We start from the raw sequence: 23,605 nt of genomic DNA, 5'->3' as shown, positions 1-23,605 counted from the left end.
GCTTCTTGGAAGCGTCTCTCTTTTACTCCTCACTCTTTTCAGCTGTGAACTCTTTGTTGCACAATAGCTCGGAAAGCGTCAGAACCAGAGGAGAATGAAGTATATTTCATATTTTGGGTTTGGGAAATCTGATTGTTTCTCTTGGAACAGATTGTTCATTATAACAGTGTCTGTAATAAATGGAGTGCACTGCCGAGATAGATGGAAATGAAATTAATTTGGCTCAGATGTGATCTTTGTTTTGCTTATGAGCATTCGAAACATCCTTACAGAGTTTCAAATTTCCATGCAATTTAGAAATAAAAGAGATTTCAAAATGTGTCTGTCTCCCTTGCCAGTGGCTGTCGTTACCTTGCTGTGGCCCCGTAGAGCGGAACAGCAAATGTGAATAACTTTGTATGAAATTAGTGTGCGATAGGACCTTCTCAAAATTCTTGTTTAAAATACACATTTCACAAATTCAAGTAATGCTTAAGATAATGTGCTTTCTGCTGCAGGTCGCCTATCAGATTGGTAACTATGAATTGGCTAAGAAAGTTTTCTCACCAGTTTGGGATTATTTTGTTGCTTCACCACTTCAGGATGACCAATCCATTATTAGTTTAAGCAATATAATGACTATTACACAGAGAAGGTAATTGGAAATATTCTTTTAAAATATTAGTTGGCTTATTGAAAATATAGATGTTGGCTGTGAAGCCTAGAATTAATTTATTTTCAATTTCATGTTAAGATGGTCCACGTAAAACTATTTGCAAAAAGTATTTTAGTAAGTGTTTATATTCCAAAGGCTTGAGTCCTTGTTAGAAACTTCTTTGTTAGAATCAGAAAAAACACTGGAAGTATATGGATACATTCTGAATATAAGGTAATGAGGTTATGGAAAAAAATACCAAATACTAACCAAAGTAATGTCAGTTATACTAGAAAACATGCATATGCATTGGGGACCTTTGTAACAGAGCAAGGTCAGGTTGAGGTTAAGGTTAGGGTCTGATGGATGGACTCTTGTGGTAAGAAGGCTTTTCCTTTGCTTGAGGAGGCTCCCAGGATTAGACCATCAACTGAAAATAGGCCTGTAGAAGCCATATAAAGCCACAGGCCATTCTTTGCCATTTTTCCTTAAGAAACCAGAGTCTAAAAGCAGCATCAGAAATGAGCATTGGTGTAATTTCAGCCCGTCTCAACATGTTCAACAACAGTCTCCTTTACCTGCTTGTTAATGCCTGAAATTAATAAGACAAAACCCTTCACCCCTCAGTCAAAGACAATAAGCTTAAAAATGCAAATGCTGGATGAGGCAAGGCATTGGTAACACTTATTCACATAAACGTATAATTCCATTCAATTAAACAAACGTAGACTTAGTGTTTACTATGTACAAGAATGCTCAGTGCTATGGGCGATGGATTTGAGAGGCATTTCAGAGGAGGAAGAGACAGGTCTGGAAGATTTTATGTGATTCATGGAGATAAGAGGAAGGAGTGAAAGTTGACTGGGATTTCCAATGATGGGAAGCCTCTGAGGTTTACTAAGGGAACCTGAGATGTGGAATGAGTTTTTGGAGGAAGAGAATGAATTTGGAGATATTTGGAGTTTAGTTTTCCAGCAGGACGTCTTTGTAGATATATGTCCGGTAGGGAGTTGGATATTTAGTGCTCGCACTCAGGAGAGAGGTCAAGGCTAGAGACATGGAAATATAAACTGTCCATTGAGGTCATCATTGAAATTTTGACAATGAGTGATATCTCCCGGGGAATGACTGTTTAGCAGAAAAGGTGGAAGGCTGGACTTGAACCCTGGGCATTGCTTACATTTAAGAGGCAGAAGCAGGAGTTGGAACCAAGGAAGGAAATTGAAAAGGATCAGTTCTGGAAGTAAAAGTCCAGGAAAGTACATTGCCAAGGGAAGTGAGAATATCACCACGGAGAGACTGGCCAGCAGTATTACATCCTAGTGCAAGGTCAGGCAGGGCAGTTGCTCAAGAAAATGCTGCAGAGACGTTGGGTAGGATGAAAACTGAGAAGAGGCTTTTAGAGTTGGCAATTAGGAAGACATTGGTAAGTTGAAGAGAGCCATTTTTGTGCCATGATGGGCCAGAAACATTTTGCAGTTGGCTAAGGAATAAATGAAAATGGAGAGTAGTAACAAGAAAAGACTACTCCTGTGAAGTTTGGTGGTAAAGATAAGAGGAAAGTGGGCAGAGGCTTGAGGGGGAAGGCGGGCTTAAGGAAAGAATTTTGGAGGATGGAGAGAAGGGAGCCAGCGGAGAGGGAGAGCCTGAGGATATATGGTGGTAGAGCTAGGAGGATATCAGAGCACATGGGATGGGGAACAGGGGGTTCAGATCATTTGCTGTGGGGAATATGAACAAGGAGACATCAGGGATAAACGGAAGTGTTGCTGAGAATCACTAATGACTCAGTTGATGTTATGTAACATGCATTGTAGTAGAGCCCCATTCCTTATGGCTGAGGGCTACATTTGATTCATCTTTATATCCCAGGGCCTAGAATAGTGTCATGGTAGGTGTTGAGCAAATGCTAGTTTGAGTGGGGGAAAAAAAAGGAATAAGGAGAATAAATAAGTGAATAATTGATTGACCATTGTGGCAGGGATAGAAAAGTCGAACGGTGACATCTATGCAAGGTCAGACAAGTTGATTATTGCATAAAATAAGGGGTGCAGAATCTGAAGTGCTAGAGAGGTCACTATGGAAATGACTGACCAGAGCCCGAGCTGGGTAGGGGAGGAAATAGAGCCAGAGGGAGGCGATAGTCTGGACTCACTGTGTATGTCTAGGTACTCATGGTCATCGCGAGGACAAAGAAAGTTTAGTATGAGTTGCAGAAGCGGGAGAACTAAAAGTCTCCGGGCAAAGACAATTTCAGAGTTTAACATGGTGGTGAAACAGATCATCTTCAGGTGTGAATTACTGATGTCAGATCCTTTCCTGTTTTATAGGGATAGAGGGTATAGAGAGTGGAGGGACTTGAAGCTTAGGAGAGAGGGTTTGTCACTAAGTAAGGCTTAAGGTCAAGGAAGGGACTATGGAAACAAAGAAGGAAGACTACAGATTTCACAGTTTGTTGGCACTGTTGACTGTGATTTAGAAAAGATAATTAGAAGTAACTCTGCCCCTCCACCGCCCCACCCCAAATCTCTCTGTCTCTACCTCTCTTTAACCGTGGCTGATTTTGCTATAAATAACCCTCACTTTCAGAAAGTTTATTGGTTGAAATATTGGGCCTATTTCCCAAACTTCTGAATAGCTATAGCGATTTCATTATATTGATAGAATAGAACTTTATATATCAGAACCAGAAAACTTTACCAGTAGTTATTTTTATGTATCCATGACCTAATATGTCAACAGCTTAATTTTCTTAGTTGTGAACTTGTTGTTAAGAATAGTCTTTAATTTCAATTTAAACAGCTGTGCAAGAGTAACTGTTCCACAAACTTTTGTCCCATAAACTTTTGCTGCTGTCTTGGGATCATTGTGTCGGTATTAAGAACAAATCAATCTAAAAAGTCGAGTTCACATGCTAAATCATTTTATACCTGTAACATCATTTACTTCTTTTCGCAGATTACATTCAGATATTTTGGCAGAGAGTTCTTCAATTCTCTTATATCTTTTTCTTAGAAATATTTTTGTAACAAGTGACATTAAAATTAAAGAAGAAAATCTTTTCTGTGATAATATTAAAGGCAATGAGGTTTTCCCCTCTCAACAAGTAAGTGAATTAAAATGATTGCAAATGTGCTGATTTCCCTGTGTTTGTTGATGTTCTAAGTTTATGTTCTTTGGGGATTGCATATCCTGGCTTGTGAATGGACTGAGAAGCCTTTGCATGATTATGCTGGTTTATTTGATACTGTATGTAGGTTTCACAGGCTGGAGTTCATGGTGTTTAACCCTTCTTTTCAATTTATATATATTTTTCCTGAATAAAAGTAGTATAAATTCAAATATCCAAAAATGTATAAAGTATAAAGTGAAACCCATTGTAATCCTATTGCCCCTAAGAATACTACCTTATTGTTTTCATGTGATTTCGCCAATTTTTAAAAGTATGCATAGACAAATACGTTATTATTTACAAAAATGGAATCATGATCTACTTACTGTTCTGAAGTTTGCCTTTTAAACACTTTTCATAATATATCTTGGACATATTTTCATGCTGGTACATATCCATCTGCCACATTCTTTAAAATTATAATATTGCATTCCTGTGCGGAGGCAGGAATTTAACTTACTTCCTATTGATAGGTTCTCAGGGTGCTTATAAACATTGCTCTTGTACATCAGCAACCTTACAATGCTCTTGCTTTTAGTAACAATCCTACATTATTTTTTTCAATCTAGATTGAGGTTCACTCTTCTTTTTCTCTCTTTCCTTCTTTACTCACCTTAGGTATATGGAGACTTTTGCCATATTTTTTGTTCTTTTACAGTTGCTTTTTCCTATCATCCACTTATTCATTAATTAATTAACCAATAAATTGTTACATGAGACTGTGCCAGTTTCTGTGGATATGAAAGTGAAAAAAACATGATTCTTTGCCTAAGACAAGTTCACAGTCTTGTAGAGCCCAAGCATTCACAGCCATCGACCTGTTCCTACTACATTGCATTTAGTTTCTTTTTTTCATAATCTAGTCTGAAAATAAGGACAATGTTTAAGTACTTAAGTGAATTCCAGAATGCTAGACTACCATTCTAATAATAATTTGCTGTGTGGAAATTTCTGGTTGCCGCTCATACTGTTTTCTGTGTTCATAATCTTGTGTGTATATACAGACAAATAATGAAATCTTTCCCCAAGAAAGAGAAATAAGGAATAAGATAGCATTCTTACTCTTTTTAAGTGGCGTTTAATCACACAAAGCCTAACTTTACATTAAGTTGCAGAAGTATAACAGAAGATTAGTTTGGTCTATTGAAAATTTACCTTTTTTTTTTTTTAAGTAGTAAAAGTATAATAGAAGATTTAGTTTTGTCTAGAGTAAATTTATCATTTTCTCACAAATCCAGGAGGGAAATAAGACACTGTTAATCATGTAGGACCAATATTACAGCAATATTATATTTTAATTATTATTTGTTATAATTTATGTTTTTGAAAAAGCTAGATTTTTTTCTCTAAACTATAGCCAAGATTTTATCTTACCAATGAAAAAAGATTGGTTCCTTTTCTGTCGCTAGTGGTATTTGTATCGTAATTTATAAAAAATTCTAAAGTTTAATTCTAAGATCGTGTCATCCACATGCAGCATTATTGGGGAGTTAGAGTTGTTCCTGAATTTAGGTTTTTCTTTATATCAACCTTCCTGTTATTGTTAAGCCACAAGGATCACATTTCCTATCCTTTCTTCTCATTAGAGACACATGAGTTAAGTACCTGATGTTCAACTTGAGTAACAATACCTGTTCCTTTACAGATTGCTAGACTAACTGAATGTGAGAGAGTATTAGTGGCATTGGAACTGAGCAACTACCTAAATGATTCCAGTTATGCCCTTCAAGCTGTTACTCAATGTTATGGCCTCCTTGCTCCTATCATCTATCACAATATTGTTTTGGTACCTGTTGTACGGGTAAGGGCATCTTTTCCCCCCCAGATAAGGGTATTTTTACAAAGGCAACTCAATAATGCATTTTGGAAAAGAAAAAGCAATGTGTCCTTAGAAAGTACAAATAGGTCAAGAGCAAGTATTATGAAATTTCATGAGTTAACTGAAAAACGTTTTAATAATTTAAATTGTATGTCTGGGCGAATAGAAATAAGGACTTAAAATGTGTTTCCCTGAAAACAGTCAGCCCCATTGCTGTCCATATTTAAATATTGGCAGTATACTTTTCTAGGTTTTTAAAGTTATTTCAATTTTTATGTTCTTGTAATGTTAGAAACAGCAATATTTATTCAAAGCATATTGTTAAAGCCATCATCTAGGGGGAAAAACTGATGGATGACCCAGGAGAAAAAAGACTTGATGTCTCTGTGATGGAGTTGGAATTTTTGGAAAAAGGGTAGGTGGGACCTGGCTGAAGGGATTATATTAGTTGTCTATGCTTCCTAACAAATCACTGTAAACTCAATGGCTCAAAACAACACCCATTTACTATCTCATAGTCTCTGTAGGTCAGGAGGCTGGATACAGGTTGTCTGGATCTTCTGATCAGGGTCTCATCAGGCTAAAATCAAGGTGTTGGTCAGAACTGTGATCTCACCTGAGCCTCTGGGTTCTCTTCCAGACTCATTGGTTGTTGAGAGAATTCATTTCCATGTGGCTGTGTGATGAGGTCCTTGGTTCTGAAGGGCTGGCTACCAGTGCCCTGCCACATGACCTTCTCCACTACATGGCAGTTTGCTTCTTCCAGGCCAGCAGAGGAGTATCCTCTAAGATGCACGAGGAGTCTTATATAATGTAATGTAGTGATGAGAGTGAGCATCCCATCACAGGTCCTACTTGCCCTCAAGGAGAAGGGATTATACAGGGCTTGTACACCAGGGGCGGAATCTTGAGGACTGTCTTAGAATTCTGCCTACCACAGGAAGCAGTGAGAGAAGTAAGATTTGACTGCTGATACTTACACAAAGTCATCATTATCACTATCGTTGGTTGTCATCATCATCATTGACTCAGATTTTGAGAATCAAGAAGATATGAGTGAACTCATGCAAAGTATAAAGTGTTTAATTCACCATTGAGGAAACTAACCCGAGAGCTTCAGTAACTTAACAAATATTCCCCTTGGAGGGGCTAAACTGGAGCATAGACATGCCCCCTTCTCTCACATGCCCCCCACCTAGTAAGTATTGGGTTGGCCAAAAAGTTCATTTGGTTAATGAATTCATTGTTCAATAGAGTTCTTGGTGAAAATGAAAAATGTGTCTTATTTTTATTTAAAACCAAACAAACTTTTTGGCCAACTCAATAGTTCAGCTGTTGAAGAGATCTGCCTCCAAAATGCAAAATCTAGACTCATAGCTGGCAGTTCCATGTCACTTGTGAGTGGATCAGAGCAGTGTTCCCAAATGTGGAATATGCTTCCTCCAGACCCCAAAAGCATTTCCCTGGCATTGTTCTGTCTTCTTAGAGGTGAGAGATTCCAGATGTCAGACCTACTTTGGAGGGAGTGTCTCAGCATGTCCCAGACATTTCATTAATGTGTCAGGCCCCTGACTCTTCTTAGGGTTTATTTCTACCCTCTGGAGGCCATGCATCTCACATCTGCAACTTATTTGCCATTTCTTGTTTATTAGGTTCAGTTAACATGGTTTACTGACGGCGGTCCAATGTTTTGTTTTGAGACGTGTCCAGCAAGTTCAGGTTCTTTCATAAAATATTAGGTCGGAAGGTGGGAGAGTTATCATTGCCCTGTGGCAAGACTCTAAATGTATGTTCTTGTCTGCCCAGTGTGACTGGGAACTCCTTCTCATACTTCTTCCCCATAGGAGATTACTTCTGTCCAATAGGATAGAAAAGACAACATTAGCCACATCGAGGCACCCCTTTTAGTGTGCTCCAGTAAAGGCAGCACCCTGGGAACAGCGCCTGCAATTGATACTTAGTTGGTTGAGTTCAGGGTAGTCCCCTGTCATTCTCCAGGATCCCACTGCTTCAGGATGCCTTTAACTCAGAAAGTGGTTGTCGCTATGAGGAAGACCTTAGGAAGGGAGTTTCAAATTAAATTGTATTGTTCAGAGCAGGAAAAGATGAGTGGTACAAAGGAGAGATTCCAGAAATAGGCCTCACTTTGGATGAGGATGAAATATATGATGGAATTGGCATTCCACTTCAGTGGGAAGATAATGGATATTTTTAGTAAATGGTGGTGAAACATTTGGATATTCCTCTGAAAGAAAGTAGAATTTGACCCCTATTTTGTACCATACATAGAAAGTCCAGATGTATTAAAGACTTAGATGTAAAAGAAAGCCAAAACTTTTAGGAAAAAAAAAAAACCCCAAGAGATTACACGTGCAACCCAGGGTTGGGGAACACTTTCTAACCAAGATAGAACTCTTGGAAATAATAAGAAAAATAAGACATATTTGACTATATTTATGGCAACCCATGTGTGACGAAAGGGACCATAACAAAGATAGTAGACAATTTAAGGATCTGGGAAAAGTAACACTGATGAGGGTAAATATATATAACAAAAAGTCTTACAAATTGACAGTAACTAATAAAAAATGGGCACAGGATAATAATAGGCAGTTTACAGGAGAGCAAATTCAAGTAGCCAAAAAACATATGAAAAGATACTCAAATTCTGAGTATCCACAGAAATGCACATTAAATCAGGAATATAATATCACTAGCAGAGTTGAAAAGATCTGTAACTCCTATTGCTGGTGAGAATGTGGGGCAAAGACATTCCCTTTCATTGATGGGAGAAATGTGAATTTTATAGGCTTTGAAATTTGGTAAGGCAATCTTAATTTTAATTAAACTGAATATAATTTAAGTAAAATTAAAAGCAAATATACCTGACATAGAAATTCCTCTGCTAGTAATTTTCCCCATAGAGTAAGATTTTAGTAAATTAAAAAGTACATTTACCCAACACAGCAGTCCCTTTATTAGCCATTTATCCCATAGATTAAAATCACCCCTAGTTGCACCCGTTGGTTCCATGTGTTCTACCTGCTGGGAACACAGTACCACATAAGGGTCACTGATTTAGAGTATATACTGTGCCCTGGAGGACGGTGCCTCACCCTCGCTGGGTATCATCTCAAAGCTGGCACCTCACTTGCCACTTATTTTGGCAACTGAGCTTGTATAAGGGTGGTTTTTTCTGTTGTTGTTTTTGTGTGTCCACGTCACACTGCTTGTGGGATCTTAGTTCCCCAAGTGGGGGATTGAACCCAGGCCATGGCAGTGAAAGCGCTAAGTCCTAACCACTGGACCACCAGGGAATTCCCTTTATAAGCATGCTTATTGTGGCATTCTTGATGGCGGCAAAAAAGCTGGAGACAAAGAGGACGTGCGGTAACAGGAGGATGGCCAGTACTGCCAGATTGTAAAACATCAACCTTAAAACTGTGCAACAGGAAGAATCTGGAAATGGCTGAATAAATTATGATTGGTTCACACTAAATAATATTATACAACCATTAGAAATGATGAATTAGAGGTATACCTGTAGACTTGGAGGGATTTTTCACAAGACATGCTTGAAGGGGAGATGCATAGTTCAGAAAAGTGTGTATAAATTTCATTTTGTAAAATAACATTCACCCTCCATATATATATATATACACACACATTTATACACACACACACATAATTACGTGAGCCTAGAGAAAACTACAGAGCTACTAGGTTGTTAACACGATTTGGAGATATGGTACGGTAAGGTGGGAGAGGGTGATGGTGGAGGGGAGGAATTAAAGCAGCATTAAAAAAAATTCATAAGTGTTCTGTAACAACAGTAATAATATTGTTAGAATGGTGGCTTGAAGCAATTAATGTGCCCACAAAGGACCAACCTCCATATATTAATTTGTCTTTTGGAATAATCTGAATGATGAATAGATTGATGCAATCTCAGCTCTGCTTTTCTGATAGTAATATTGCTCAGAACTGTGAGGCAGTATTGAAAGCTAAACTTAATTGTCTAGCTCTGGATCAAATTCAGGATCACATAATATGAAGAGTAGTTAAGGAAGTAAGTGCCAATATTAATTGATTTCCTGGGATATGAGTGCTTGGTTTTAATTTTAAAGGAAACTATTATTTCAAGTACCCGTATCACTGTATATTTAATATGGTACATCTTTCTCCATGTGGTTTTTCAAAGTCCTCCTAAGCCTGAATGTGATCTTCAGTTTCTTGTATACATGTAACATTCTGCCCATGTCTTTTACGGCACTTGTCAAAATGAGCTTTGTTTATTTATTTGTATATTTATTTTATCCTCTCCACTAGTTTTCAAGTTACTTTAGATGAAGGACTCATCTGAAAATTGAATTTATCAATTTTATCTCCGGGTATACTTCTTTATACATAATAAGCAATTTAACCATAATTATTAATAACAATAAAATTTGATGGCTTAAAACCTTCATGATTTGAATAGAGCATTTTTTAATGAGTAAGGATGATAGTTTTCAACAAAAACCATTGTGCTTCTATATTTCAGATCTTGATAAAGTGTGTTGTGGTTTTGCAAGGACTACCAAATATTCACTCAAAGAAACATATTGCAAGCTTTGAAAGTGTACAGCACATGATAGCTTGTTGTATCTTCTACATAACAAAGGTATTTATCTCATTCTTTGTCTAGTGTCATGAAACTTAGGAGCCCTAATGGTTTAGCAAGTTAAGCTGCTTGTAATCACAGTAATTAGAATACTTTGAAAAATGATACCCCCAAAGCATTTTAGATCAAAAGTAGCCTGAGCAGGCTAGTTGGTAAAGTCTGGAAGGGCCTATCTTAGGCCAGGGAGAGGGGGCTGGAAAGAGGACATTTTATGGGACCTCATTCATTTTAGAAACAAGAAAGAACAAGATACCAGAGGCAGAGAGGTAAGCTTATGTATCCTCACTGCTTGGCTCAAAGGCCAGCATTGTGTGTTTCTTCAAAAGCTTTGGTTGACTGAATCCAGTGAATCTCTTCAAAGAAGGGCCATATTTGCGTACCTATTTTATGTAGTCTTCCCAGAGCCTTTCTGATTTGGCAGTGATCTGGAAGAATACTGCATGGATGGGCTGATATGATGGGACTTAAGTTTGCTTCTGTGGAGGTCTGGCAACAGAGAGGCCTCTACCCTCTACCTTAGCAAAAAGGTCATGATTTGCTGGCAATTCAGGCTCCTGGCCTGACCTCAGGAGCAGAAAATCATATTCCTTCTGTCACTCACTGGTTTGCCGCTGTTGGAGAGATATCTATGACCTGGTCTGTGTAGATGCTGAGGGAGCATAAGCCTTTAGCAGGAAGAAAAATAGCAACTCACTTAAGGGAACTCAGAACCCCATGGGGGAAAGAGCAGGCCAAACACTAGAATAATTGTGTTATTTACCCTCACCATGTTGAAAAGGATCAGAGATGACTTAAGAAAAAGAAACCTTTCAAGCAATGCAATCAGAACAAATTTAATTTTTTTCTTCCGATTTTACTGAGATATAACTGGCATACAGCACTGTGTAAGTTTAAGGTGTACAGCATAATGACTTGATTTACATACATAATGCAGTGATGACCACAATAAATTTAGTGACCATGCATCATCTCCTATAGATACAAAATAAAAGAAATAGAAAAAAAAATTTTTCTTGTGATGAGAACTCTTAGGATTTACTCTTAACAGCTTTCATATACAACAAATTTAATTTTTGATTAAAAAATTAAATAGGTAAAGATTATGATTATGATACTTCTTGAGTCACATCTGGAAGCTCAAGAAATACCCGACAATGTAAAATAGAATTATCTAGAGATAAATTCACAAGACAGATCCAGAAGTCATAACATGAAATAAAGGAGTCTGGAGGTAGAAAATAAATAAGTAGAGAAGTAGTCGTCTTTCTGAGTTCCAGGCAGGATTAATGTAAGAATATATATGTAGACACATGTTGGTGAAATTCCTGAAGTCCAAGGATAAGGACGAATCTTAAAGTTTTGAGACCCAAAGAACAGATTATTTATTTGCAATGGAAAGAGAGTCAATTAGCTTCAGACTTTTTTTTATCAGCAACACTAACAGTTAAATTCCTGGAGCAACATTTGTAGAATCCTGAGGGAAGAAGACTAAGGCCCAAAAATTAATAACCAGGAAAAGATATCATTCATTTGTCAGGGCAAAATAAACATTTTCAGAAGTGCAGGCATTTAAAAAGTATTCTGTCCATGTACTTATCTGAGGACAACACTTGGGGAAATACTCTATCAAATGACAGTTGGTTCAGAACAGAAATCCCAAGATAGGGAAAGACAAAAAGGAGAGGAATAATGGGAGCAACGAATCTTGCCATATATGTATTATTAAAGTTAAATAGATAATAATGATGTGACTAGGACTTTGTAATATAAATGCTAAGTAGGGACTTTTGAAATAGAAGAGTCATCCTTGAAAGAAAAACTTAACAGTAACCTAGGACTAAAGCTTCTATCCTGTTTGGGGTTGAGGGAGGCGTGAGCAGCTATAGATGCTTGGTGCATGTGTGTTAAAAATACATATAGTATAAAAATACACGTTGTATAACATTATTTTTAAAAATTAATTAATTAATTAATTTTTGGCTGCGTTGGGTCTTCGTTGCTGTGCACGGGCTTTCTTTAGTTGCGGCGAGCGGGGGCTACTCTTCGTTGTGGTGTGCGGGCCTCTCATTGCGGTGGCTTCTCTTGTTGCGGAGCACGGGCTCTAGGAGCGTGGGCTTCAGTAGTTGTGGCGCGTGGGCTCAGTAGTTGTGGTTCATGGGCTCTAGAGCACAGGCTCAGTAGTTGTGGCGCACGGGCTTAGTTGCTCCGCGGCATGTGGGATCTTACCGAACCAGGGCTTGAACCCATGTCCCCTGAATTTGCAGGCGGATTCTTAACCACTGTGCCACCAGGGAAGTCCCCATATATTGTATAACATTATTATTTTCTTTTGATAGAATATACATATTTAAAGATGACTCAGGAATATGTAGACATGAGCTGATCTTTAAAGCACAATAGGACTTCAAAATTGACAGGAAAGAAAAGCAAACAGAGGAATGATAGGGAGGAAAAAGGAACAGGAAAAAATGACAGGGACGAAAAATGGCTAATTCAGCAAAAGTAAGAAGAAGGAAAGTGAGATTGTATTTAAGATGGAAGGAATAAAACCAAGTACATTAATTACTTCCCTGAGCATGAATGAACTCAGGAGACAGAGACTGTCAGATGGGCTGAAAAGTCAGATTCAAATGTGTATTATTTGAAGAAACACTTGTAAAACAAGATAACAAGCAATTTGAAAAATAAATAGACAAAGATATTGGGAAAATGCAAACAAAAATGAAGGAGGGGTGGCAATTTTCATATTTGAAAAAGCAGAATTCAGTGTCCAAACCATTAATCAGGACAAAGAGAGGCATTATGTAGTGTCCTTCCAATTGCTCCTAGATGGCATCTGGCACTTTCTGGTCTTAGGGCAGTCTCATTGTCAAGTATTAAAGATGAAGTCTGAATTAAAACAAAACTTAAATATTTTACAACAGCAAATTAAAGGAGAAAAACAATTAGGTTATATGAAAAATGCTACAAAGGCATTTGATAACACTTAGCAACTTTTCCTAATAAAACTTCTAAGTAGGTTAGGAAGGGAAGGAAGTTATTGCATAATGATAAAGACATTTACCAAAAATTTTTAGCAAATATCATACTAAATGGCAAATTTCTGAAGCTGTTTCCTTAAAATCAGGCACAGGAGATACTGACTCTTAATAATGTGATTCATTATTTGTAGCGATCCAGTCTGATGAAATAGATAAGGGTATGAAATAATTTTGTAATATTAGAAAAGCATAATTTGTCTGTAATTGTAGAGGTCTCAAAAACCCATGAGAATCTAGTAAAAGATTACTAGAATTAAAAAGAGAATTTATAAAGTGGTATAAGAATTTATAGGAAGTTATAAAGTTATGTAAGATACAACTGATAAGTTGGGTTTTGTTTATGTTTTTCTTATTGTTTTTATTTTTAATATGAGTAGTAGCCAGTTAGAAATGGACAGGGGAAAATATACCACTTATAATACACACTATTTTAAACTTAACAAAATGTTAAAGAACCTAAATAAAAGAAATGTGAAATTTTACTGAAGGACACAAAATAAGATCTGCACATATGGCAGGCCCCACCAAGTTCCTAAATAGCAAGGCTTACTGTCATAGCTATATAAATCTTTCCTAAAATAATATTTCCATGCATTGCAGTTTTAATCAGAATCCTAGTGAGGTTTCTTTGAAACTGATTAGTGTGACTTAGAAATTCTCAGTAGGTATTAAAATTTACCAAGGCCACTTCAATAAAAAATGGTCTTAACAGAGTAATGGGCAAATAGATCAGTGTAATAAAATAGAGGCTCCAGGAAGAGCCGGCCCCGGGTCTACAGGAAGAACTTAATATAAGACAAAGGTGGCATTTATATTCATTGAGAAAATGATAATTTATCAATAAAAGGTGGTGATATAACCGACTCTTCATTTGAAAATAACGCCAGAGCCCTACCTCATACCATAAACAAAATGAAGTCCAGATGGATTTGAGGATATTTGGATTGCCTTGAAATCAGGGGAAACCTTTCTCAACAGGGCACAAAATTCAAAAGATACACACACAAAAATAGATAAATAGATGACATGATAATTTAAAAATACATTTTTAATGATAAGACACTATAGACAAAGCTTAAAGGCATTTATTTTTAAAAAATACAACAGTTGCAGGATTATTAACATTGATTGCCTCAGGCAGTAATCAATGAGAAAATAGGAAATAATTTCACAGTTTGGGAAAAGAAGGATCAGATTTATTTTTAATTATGGAGGATATGATTAAATATTTCAGTCACCTTAAAAAGTGGAACAGTGAACAAGTACCAGATGATGAATGGCCATCTAATGATGTCAGAGAGGAGCCATTCAAGGGTTTTAAACCTGGGAATGACATAATGAGATTTGCATTTTAAAAAAAAGAAATTATTCTGGTTGCACAACAGCTAATAATTAGAGGGGGATAAGATCCGAGGCAGGAAATGAGTTAGAAGGCGAGAGGTGATGAACTGAACTAGTGTGGAAAAGTGAGAGATAGAATTGAAAGGATTCAAGAGTTATTTATGAGATAGAATTGAATAGGGGGGGATCAAGGAGGGAGAGGGAAGAGTCCACAGTAATCCAGCTATCTGGGAAGTTGGGTGAGTACAATGCAATTTGTTGAACCCTGGGTGGGAAAGGGGGAAAAGATAATGAGTTTTGAATATATTGAATTTGGGGGCATACAGGATATCCAGAGAGGTGGACATTATATAATTGGACCTATAGGCTTGAAGTTCAGGAGAGACCAAATATATGTAAAGACAACGGAGTCATTAGTATACGGACTCAACTGAAGCAACAGAGATAGATGGTATCACCCGGGGTCAATGTGTAGAGTAAGAAAAGAAGAGAATTGTCTAAGAATCTCAAGGGTGTTGTTAGTCCACGGGTCCCATCCGGCTTCCACTAGGCAAGAGGAAGAATTGGAAAGGCGATTAGTCCAAAGCTGTTTTATTAGTCCTAACCCCTCCCCAACCTTAAGAATCTTTCTGGTGCTATTAGTTCTGTCATTGTCACAAGGGGGTAACTGTTGAAAGCAGGGGTCCTACACAGTCCAAAGGACCCCTTTCCATTCCCACTGCTCAGTCACACACACACATCAATTAGTGTAATCCTGGGCTAAAAGGGCACCTTCCAAGGTTACTTTTCTTTAGAATATATTCATCTGCTTGGCCTCACCTCCCCCTTTCCCCCCGAAACCCTTCCATCAATGAGTATTTCCAGGACAGGGTGTCATTTTCAAATAAGAGAATACCAGGTTACATTGTCTTTCCAGGGCACTGGGCAGCTGTTCACCTTACATTTAAATAACTAACCGTGGCTGCTGTAGTGTTTCTTCCAGAACAAAGAAACTTTATTCCAAGGCAGCTCATTGCTTGTAACTTGCCAATAGCAACTTCTCCTGCTAAAAACCAACTAACCAGCCAACCAACCAGCCAACCAAAAAACCAGTCCTGCTCACACAGGCACTCCGTATATGACCGTTAATGGGGAGGGGTCAGGAGAGGGAAGGGATAAGGATGGAGGAGAGGAGAGGTGGCCCCTAGACCAAGGTCCCAGCAGCGGGATCCGGGCATGTGTGGGATTAGCTTGGACAGGACATCTGCCTCTCCTCTCTCACAGGAGGAGGATGGTTATCCTTACGCATGGGTGTGTAGGTGGGTTTGGGGACAGCAGATACGCCAGTTCCCCTGCACTGCTCTCTGGAAAGGAAGCAAGGTCATTTGCTGAGAGTGAGGAGGTGGAGAGTAAGGGTGGGCTTCAGAGATGTGAGAAGATGTTTGTATAACAGCCCCCGTGGGAGACGGGAGAGAGTGCTGACCTAGAATAGGCAGGGTTTCCAACCAGCGTTTGGGGCCACGTGGAGGCTGAGGTCCTCCACGAAATTCGCATGCCTCCTCTCTCAGCTGCCTGTGGTTTTTCTCCCACAGCAGTTTGCGGCTGGCTCTGTATTTCTTGACTGCCACCCGTGACTCCAGCCCCTTTCCCCCGCCTGAGGAATCATTTTGAGATCCTCTGGACGTTATTGTAGAAATGACCCTGAATGTTCTGGACATTTTCTTTAAAGTATATTGAGTTGGCCAAAAAAGTTCGTTCGGGTTTTCCGTGAGGTGTTAACGCAAAACCCCAAAGAGCTTTTTGGCCAACACACTATATATTAATGTCAGGATTTGATGCTAGAGCTGGTTCTGTCCCAAACTGATACTCTGAGAATTGTCATTTCAGAAGTTTCCTCCAGCCTGACCAGTAGACCCAGAAGCCTGACTACCCCTGAATCCCAGATTTGAGGCATTCATTTGATATAAACATATTTTTATAGAGATTTTCTCTTAGGACATGTAAAGCCCAATTAGTCAAATGGCCCTGTTTCTTTTCTCTGTTCTGTTTTAAAAATTGCTAATCTTTCTGGATGGTTCAATCTTTCTTCTTTAAGGAGCAGTATTTTTTCTGAAAGCTGCCAGAATTCCAAATAAAGTACCACTTCTGAGACATGTCATCTTAAATGTTTGATTATTTTCGCATTGTTAAAAAATTTATTATGCCAAACATCCGGCACATTTAAAAAATTTCTATTCACCATTTGGTATGTTAAGTAGAATTGGTTCTCTGTTTTTCTTTTGTTTGGAAAAATTCATTTTCATTTAGTATTTTCCACTGGCATGTTAAAACAGGGAGAAAAGATTGCACAGTGCTGTATAAACCAAATATGTTGGAAAGCAAAGGTGAATGGGGAGCAAACGTTAGCTCACTTCTGTTTTCTAATAACAAAACTTGTTCCCTCTCATATCAGTTTTACAATGAGATTGGACAGTTTTGCCTAGCATTCAAAGCCCTGCTTGACCTAACCCCACCTACCTTGGCAAAATTTGTTTCACTGTTTTCCTTTCCACATTCTGTCCCACAGTCAACATTAATTTAACACCGTTGCCCTGGTCTTACAGAAATATTTCCAGTTCTTAGCATTTGCATTAGGTAGGTCTTATGAGCTTCAAGCAGCCACTCACTGTTTTTCAGCCACTTTATATATTCTTTCCCTGCCTGGGAAGTAATAGTTGTTACTTATCTTAAATACTAACCTATTCAGCTTAACAGAATACATCTACAGATAAATTCATACAAACTTATTTATACCCTGAGAGTATTGTCCTGGGGATTCACGGTGAATGCGTCCCCTTCATGGGCTCTTTCACTAGAGCAGGGTCTATGCAAATCAGATTGCTGGCCAGGGAAGCTTTCCTAGAGTTAGTGCTAGAGCCCAGGTTTTAATGACCAAGTAAAGCTATATAAATCAGGTGGGAAAGCTGTTCTGGGAAAGGCCTCAGCTGTAGGAAGGCATGAAGTCCTGATACCATGGTGAGTAGCAGGATTTATACTTGGCTTAATATTTTGTAAGCTTAAAGTGCAAGGAGATGAATAGTGGAAGATGACACTGGAGAGGTAGATAAGGACCAGGCTAGAGGAGGCCAGATAACAGTTTGTAACCAGGAACGTGGACGAGAGTGGCAGAGCGAGCCCTTCTCATGAGTCAGTGTGTGCTTCCCCTACGGCTCATGGAGAACCTGCCAAAACCAGCTGACCTCCAGCCTAGTTTACTGCCAGAATGGCTTGTAAATCGTTTACTGCTATAAATGCCCCCAAGACATCATGAGGTCAGTAATTGTGCCATTTCACAAAGAAGACAACTCAAGACAAGAAGTGGTGGTTATGTGACCTTTAAGAATGATTTTGTTTTAGCATGGATCTTTTAAGTGAAAATGTTTTTTCATAGTTAACTTACTATACCAAAAGAGGTATGGCTGTATGTCCCAGAGATATGGAGAATTCATTACTGATGAGATTCCTGGTTTTGTCCTTTATTTAAAATAGTGAAATCATGCAGTTTTTTTTTTTTTTTTAAACAAATGCCCTTGGTACTGTTTTTTTTTTTTTCCTTTAAAGTGTAGGCTTATTTATTTATTTATTTTTGGTTGTGTTGGGTCTTCATTTCTGTGTGAGGGCTTTCTCTAGTTGCGGCAAGTGGGGGCCACTCTTCATCACGGTGCGCGGGCCTCTTACCATCGTGGCCTCTCTTGTTGCGGGGCACAGGCTCCAGATGCGCCGGCTCAGCAGTTGTGGCTCACGGGCCCAGTTGCTCCGCGGCATGTGGGATCCTCCCAGACCAGGGCTTGAACCTGTGTCCCCTGCATTGGCAGGCAGACTCTCAACCACTACACCACCAGGGAAGCCCAATGCAGTTTTAATTCTAGGGAAATATGATCTGGAGGTAAGCTTACAGTTTTCTTAACAGAAACAGGGGAGTTATATCCAAAACATGAGACTTTTGAATTTATGGAAGATGATACATGACTCTTGAAAATAGACTTGAGTTTCCAACAGAGATAATTAATAAATATTTTAAATTAGATTCTGCGTTCATGGAAGGAATATGACCTGGCAGTAATGATTATAAATTATGGAAAAAAGATGTTGGACATCACATCAGGGTGCAAATCTCTGTTTGGTGTTACTGACCAAGAAGAAATGCCAGAGGAGGTAATTGTTCTTTGTGTTTCATCTTTAAAGGTATATTTAGCTGAATTTTCTAAGAGTTCATGTAGTATTAGTGAACATGTTAGCAAATTGATCAGTTTTTAATTTGTTGTATTTACATAAAAGAAAGCAAATATGTGAAGAGCTTTTTTTCCTTTTAATTATTATCAAGAAAATGAAAAGGTATCCGTGCTAGAATACTGAATAGCCCCCTGTTACGCGTACTGATGATCAGTTAGGTGTTGATAGAGAGCTTCCTACACCCAGTTGGACATTGGACTGAAAGCCCTCTACAGTCTCTCCCAGACTGAAGATCTTTATTATTCTGAGTGGGTCATTGAATGCAGTAAATACATGTCAGAGCTTTTCACTCTGTTCAAAGTAGATTTCCTAAACTCCTTGTGACACCTAAATTGTCCCCTTTATGAGGCTGGTAATGTTAGAGACAACTTTTTAATATCTGCCTCCCAAGCATGGGTTTTACTAGAATCTTATTTTATTGCCTTTTCTTGAAACTATGTGGTTAAATGATTTTGTAGATCAAATTTTGAAATATTGCTTAGTTTATCAGGTTTCTGAGGTGCACTAGGAGCTACAATACTTCAAGCCCCTTCTGTGACTGGGGCCAGGGTAGAAACTATTACCCCCAAGCCTGTTTCAGTTGGAGTGGCTCCATTTCTCTCTCTATTATATGTTGCAAAAGCTTAAAAAAACCCCACGGTTTCACTGGATGAATATTTTTAGCCATAATACTTTTGTTGGGGGAGGGTTGTCTAGAGAAAGTTTTGATTAAGCTGAAAGCAACTTGAGGGTTTTTTTTTCACCAAGTGTTGTCCACTCAAGAGTCTGTCAGCCAGACCCTTTATGTCACCCAGGCCTTGACTCAGGGCTCTGTCCCTTCACATCATGGTAGGACAGGACCCCTTGCCCCTTTCCTTGGAGCCTCTCGTCCAGCAGAAGGTTGTGATACTTCTTTCAGACTGAGACTGTAGGGACTGAGAACCTAATACCTACTTTATAGGAGTCAGAAATCATTATAACCATTCAGGGTCCCTTTAAGCCTAAAAGAGCTTGGGAGGTCTATTGTTTTGGAGAACAGGAGACATTAACCAGTCCATTCTCAGGCTCAGACAGATGAAAACATGGTGGGGAGCCTGAACTCATACCAGCCAATTCTTAATCCACTAATTACTGATCCTGTTATGTTCAATGAAAGGCAAAGCAGCAAAAGCAATTAGCTTCCTTGTAAAGAAACTCCCTCTGGGAAAGAGAAAGGAAAAAAGGAAAAAGGGATACATTTCTGAGAGCATTTTCTTTTGAGGATTTTTAGAGATACACCCTCAACTGCTCTCAGAGTGGTGTGTGTATTGGGGGGAGCTGGTTAGGGGAGCAGAAGCCACTAGGAAAAAGGGAGAGGGAAGAGAAGAAATATTTTGGTTAACATCCATAAAACACTTAGTACTGTGTCTGGCATTTAGTTAGGCTACAATGGCTTATTATTAATTATTAGTTAATTATTAATACATTTTACCATGTAGATTCATAGTTTGGTCTACCAAGTATGAAAGTATGAAACATAATTTAAAGAATATTATTTGAAAATGACAATTCTTGAAACATGTTGAAGTACGTTCTGACATTTAACCAATGTTTCTAGGGTTCTTCCAAGAGGTCTTCCAAGACTAAGAAGCCACAGCAGATATTATTACCTGAGAAAATAAATGAACAGCTGGGTTTATTGGAGACACACCTACTCAAACTGACAAAGCAATGTAGTCTTTTTTTTTCTTTCTGTATACTTCTGTTTAGCATTTTGCTGTTTAAAATAGAAAATATTTTGTTAAAAGGATTAGGATGAGATTAGCATTTGGTAAACCCTTTAACGTTTATGCAGTGCTTTTGCATTGTGTCATTAATCCTAACAGTACTTTGTTAATAAGGGATTGCTAACCACTTTTTACAGATGTGGCTCATAAAGATTAAGTGATTTATTTAGCATTACATAGCTGACTTGGATTTGAGCCTAAATCTTCTCATTCGAAAGCAGGGTTTCTCAGCCTCAACACTATTGCCAATTTGGGCCAGATAATACTTTGCTGTGGGGGACTGTCCTAGGCATTGTGGATGTGGACCGGCATCCCTGGCCTTTGTCCAGAGATGCATAGCACACCACTCTCCCTGCATTCTCCCCAGCTGTGACAGCCAACTGCGAGGCAAATGTTGGCAAATATATTGTGGAAGGGGGACACAAAATTGAGAATCGCTGCTCTAAAGACAAAAATGTAACTGAGAAATAAAGTGATGGCATGACGGGTGTTATGTACGAGTGATTTGAACCATGGTTTACTCAAGTGAGACGGACTCAAGTGAGTCATTGTGCTGTATAGTAATTTAATAATAGACCAAAATGTTAACACAGTGATTGGAGTTTTAGAGATTGCAGTTTGGAAATCTGATTAAGATATTAATTTAGTTTCTGGTGATGACAACTATTATCACATTTTTAAGAAGCAGGACTTCAAACCTTCTAGAAGAACAAAAGAGTGCCTACATTTATCTCATTAGGAGGCTCCACTTTCGGCCCCTTGGTCTGTTGGGAAGTAACTAAACTTGTAGAGTTCTGTGACCCCACCTCACCTCTCTACTTTGTGCCTCAGTTATATCTGGGTGGTCTCACTGTTTCAGAATTCCCTGACTTGGATCTCTCACTTTATTTCAATACACTCCATGTCTGTTTCAAGCTGAACTTATGAAATGAACCCAATGCTGTATCATTCACATAACCAGTAAACCTAGTTTTGGGAAAGCTGTAATTGTCTGGGTACATATAAAAATATATAATTTCTTAAAATGTAAAGTGTTCTGGAAATGTTAATTACTTATTTTCATATTATCAGCACCCCCAAACACATTTTAACATTTTACTAAGAAGCACAATATAATGTTACCAGCTAAACAGTAGATTCAGTAACAAAACAATAATAAATAGTTTTGTACAGTGCTTTCTGTGTGTGAGGAACTATTTTAAGTGTTTCATACATATGAAAACTTATATAACCCTTATATAACAACCATATGAAATAGGTACTGTTATTATCCCCATTTTAAAGATAAGGAAATTGAGGCACAGAGAAGGTGAGTAACTTCCCAAGTTCTCATAACTAAAAAGTGTCAGACTTAGGGACTTCCCTGGAGGTCCAATGGTTAAGACTCCATGCTCCCAGTGGGTTTGATCCCTGGTCGGGGAACTAAGATCCCGCATCCTGCATGCCGTGCGGCCTAAAAAAAAAAAGAAGTGTCAGACTTAGAATCTGAACCTAGGCATCCTGGCTCTAGGGGCTGTCCTGTTCATTATTCTATACTTTACTGTCTTTTAAAGATTTTTTATAAAAATGGAGTTCATATAATTGGTAGGTTTCTGAGCCTGATATTTGTTGATACACAATAGCTGTTGAATAAGAAAGACTCATTCCTTGGAAACTCTTCCCCTATTTGGTGGTAGACTCCTTGGCCTTTAGGGGAAAAAAAAATGAAAGGAAAATAATTGAGATTATTGGATTTTTTAATCTCCAAAATATGATATAATTGATATTTTAAGGCACATAATTTGGAATGTATACTTGGGTATTTTCCTATTTTTCATCCCCAGCAAAGAATTTTCATTTTTGCTTATTGATGTTAAACAAAACCAACAACTTAATTCCTTTTAACCTTAGATGTTACAACTGAACTCTCAGGAACAGAGGATCCCATATTTCTTTACCCTATAGTTTTAAATTGGTCGGTCAAAGGTGCTGTGAAAGAAGGTAGGTGACCTAAATGTACATATGTTGTTCACTCACCTTACTGTTGAAGATCTTTTATTCTGTGGATTCTGTTGTTTGCTACTTAAAGGTTTCATTTGTTCTAGGCAGAATATTTCAGGTTCTTACCCATTCAGAATAAGGCAGGCTCTTGATTGCCGAGTAATGAAAGAGACCAAAATAGGTACCTGATTTAAAGTCTGGAAAGACGGAACCTTGATGGTGGCTTATTTTGGCAGTAAATGGTGTTATTATGAAGCTTACAAAAACTAGGGAATTGAAAAATGTGTTAGTGATCTTTAAGCTTAGCTATGAAGAAATAGCAGCATTATTGCTTATCTCAGAGTGAAGTATAATAAAAATTAGGATAACTAGTTATTCTGGCAATTATCAGCAATTTTTTTCCCACCTAGTCATATGTTAGAGGCAACTTTTAGGAAATCTTACAACACCAAGCTGTTTGAAAAATAAATGAAATTTAGACCGTAAAGGAATATTTGATTTTAGAAAAACAATAGTTTCACCACATTTACTCGTATACATTTTTTAAAAGTGAGAAATCTAAAAAGCAGGTTAATAAACTCGTCTGTTAGAACAAAATGACTAATAGCAATAGTAACCTTTCAATGACAATGACCAAGTGTATTGGTGATTATATATGAACCTTCTTGTTTTCACAGTTATGAAATTTAAGCAGAGACCTAGATTCCTGGAATTCTTTACACAAGTTATGCAAAAATGTATGAATGATGAAAAATTTCAACTTATGGTGGAGATAACAAATCCTGTCTATGACTTCTTGAAAAGGTATTTGTAATATCTGTTTTATTAGCATTAACAACTTTAAAAAATGAGTAAAATTGTTCCTTAAAGATTTATAAAGTGGACGAAAAAGAGGGTGGGGTATATGCAGTTAGAACAGCCATCTGGGAGGTAGTGAGTATTTATGTCTGTGTAAATAA

At 38.0% G+C, this 23,605-nt stretch overlaps 1 protein-coding gene across 2 annotated transcripts in view; it reads left to right on the top strand.

Annotated features, from left to right (window-relative positions):
* Positions 1-23,605, top strand: part of CFAP54 (cilia and flagella associated protein 54) — a 303,497-nt gene that overhangs the window by 94,402 nt on the left and 185,490 nt on the right. For both annotated transcript variants that reach the window (XM_061204898.1, XM_061204897.1), the window contains exons 23-30: positions 498-634; positions 3,593-3,740; positions 5,452-5,607; positions 10,169-10,288; positions 18,715-18,843; positions 20,498-20,612; positions 22,557-22,646; positions 23,324-23,450. In XM_061204898.1, coding sequence (XP_061060881.1) covers positions 498-634; positions 3,593-3,740; positions 5,452-5,607; positions 10,169-10,288; positions 18,715-18,843; positions 20,498-20,612; positions 22,557-22,646; positions 23,324-23,450 — 1,022 coding nt within the window. The remainder of the gene's footprint in view (positions 1-497; positions 635-3,592; positions 3,741-5,451; positions 5,608-10,168; positions 10,289-18,714; positions 18,844-20,497; positions 20,613-22,556; positions 22,647-23,323; positions 23,451-23,605) is intronic.

The sequence above is a fragment of the Eubalaena glacialis genome, chromosome 11, assembly GCF_028564815.1.
Source record: "Eubalaena glacialis isolate mEubGla1 chromosome 11, mEubGla1.1.hap2.+ XY, whole genome shotgun sequence".
Lineage (NCBI taxonomy): Eukaryota > Metazoa > Chordata > Mammalia > Artiodactyla > Balaenidae > Eubalaena > Eubalaena glacialis.
This window is presented reverse-complemented; position numbering and strand designations above follow the sequence as displayed.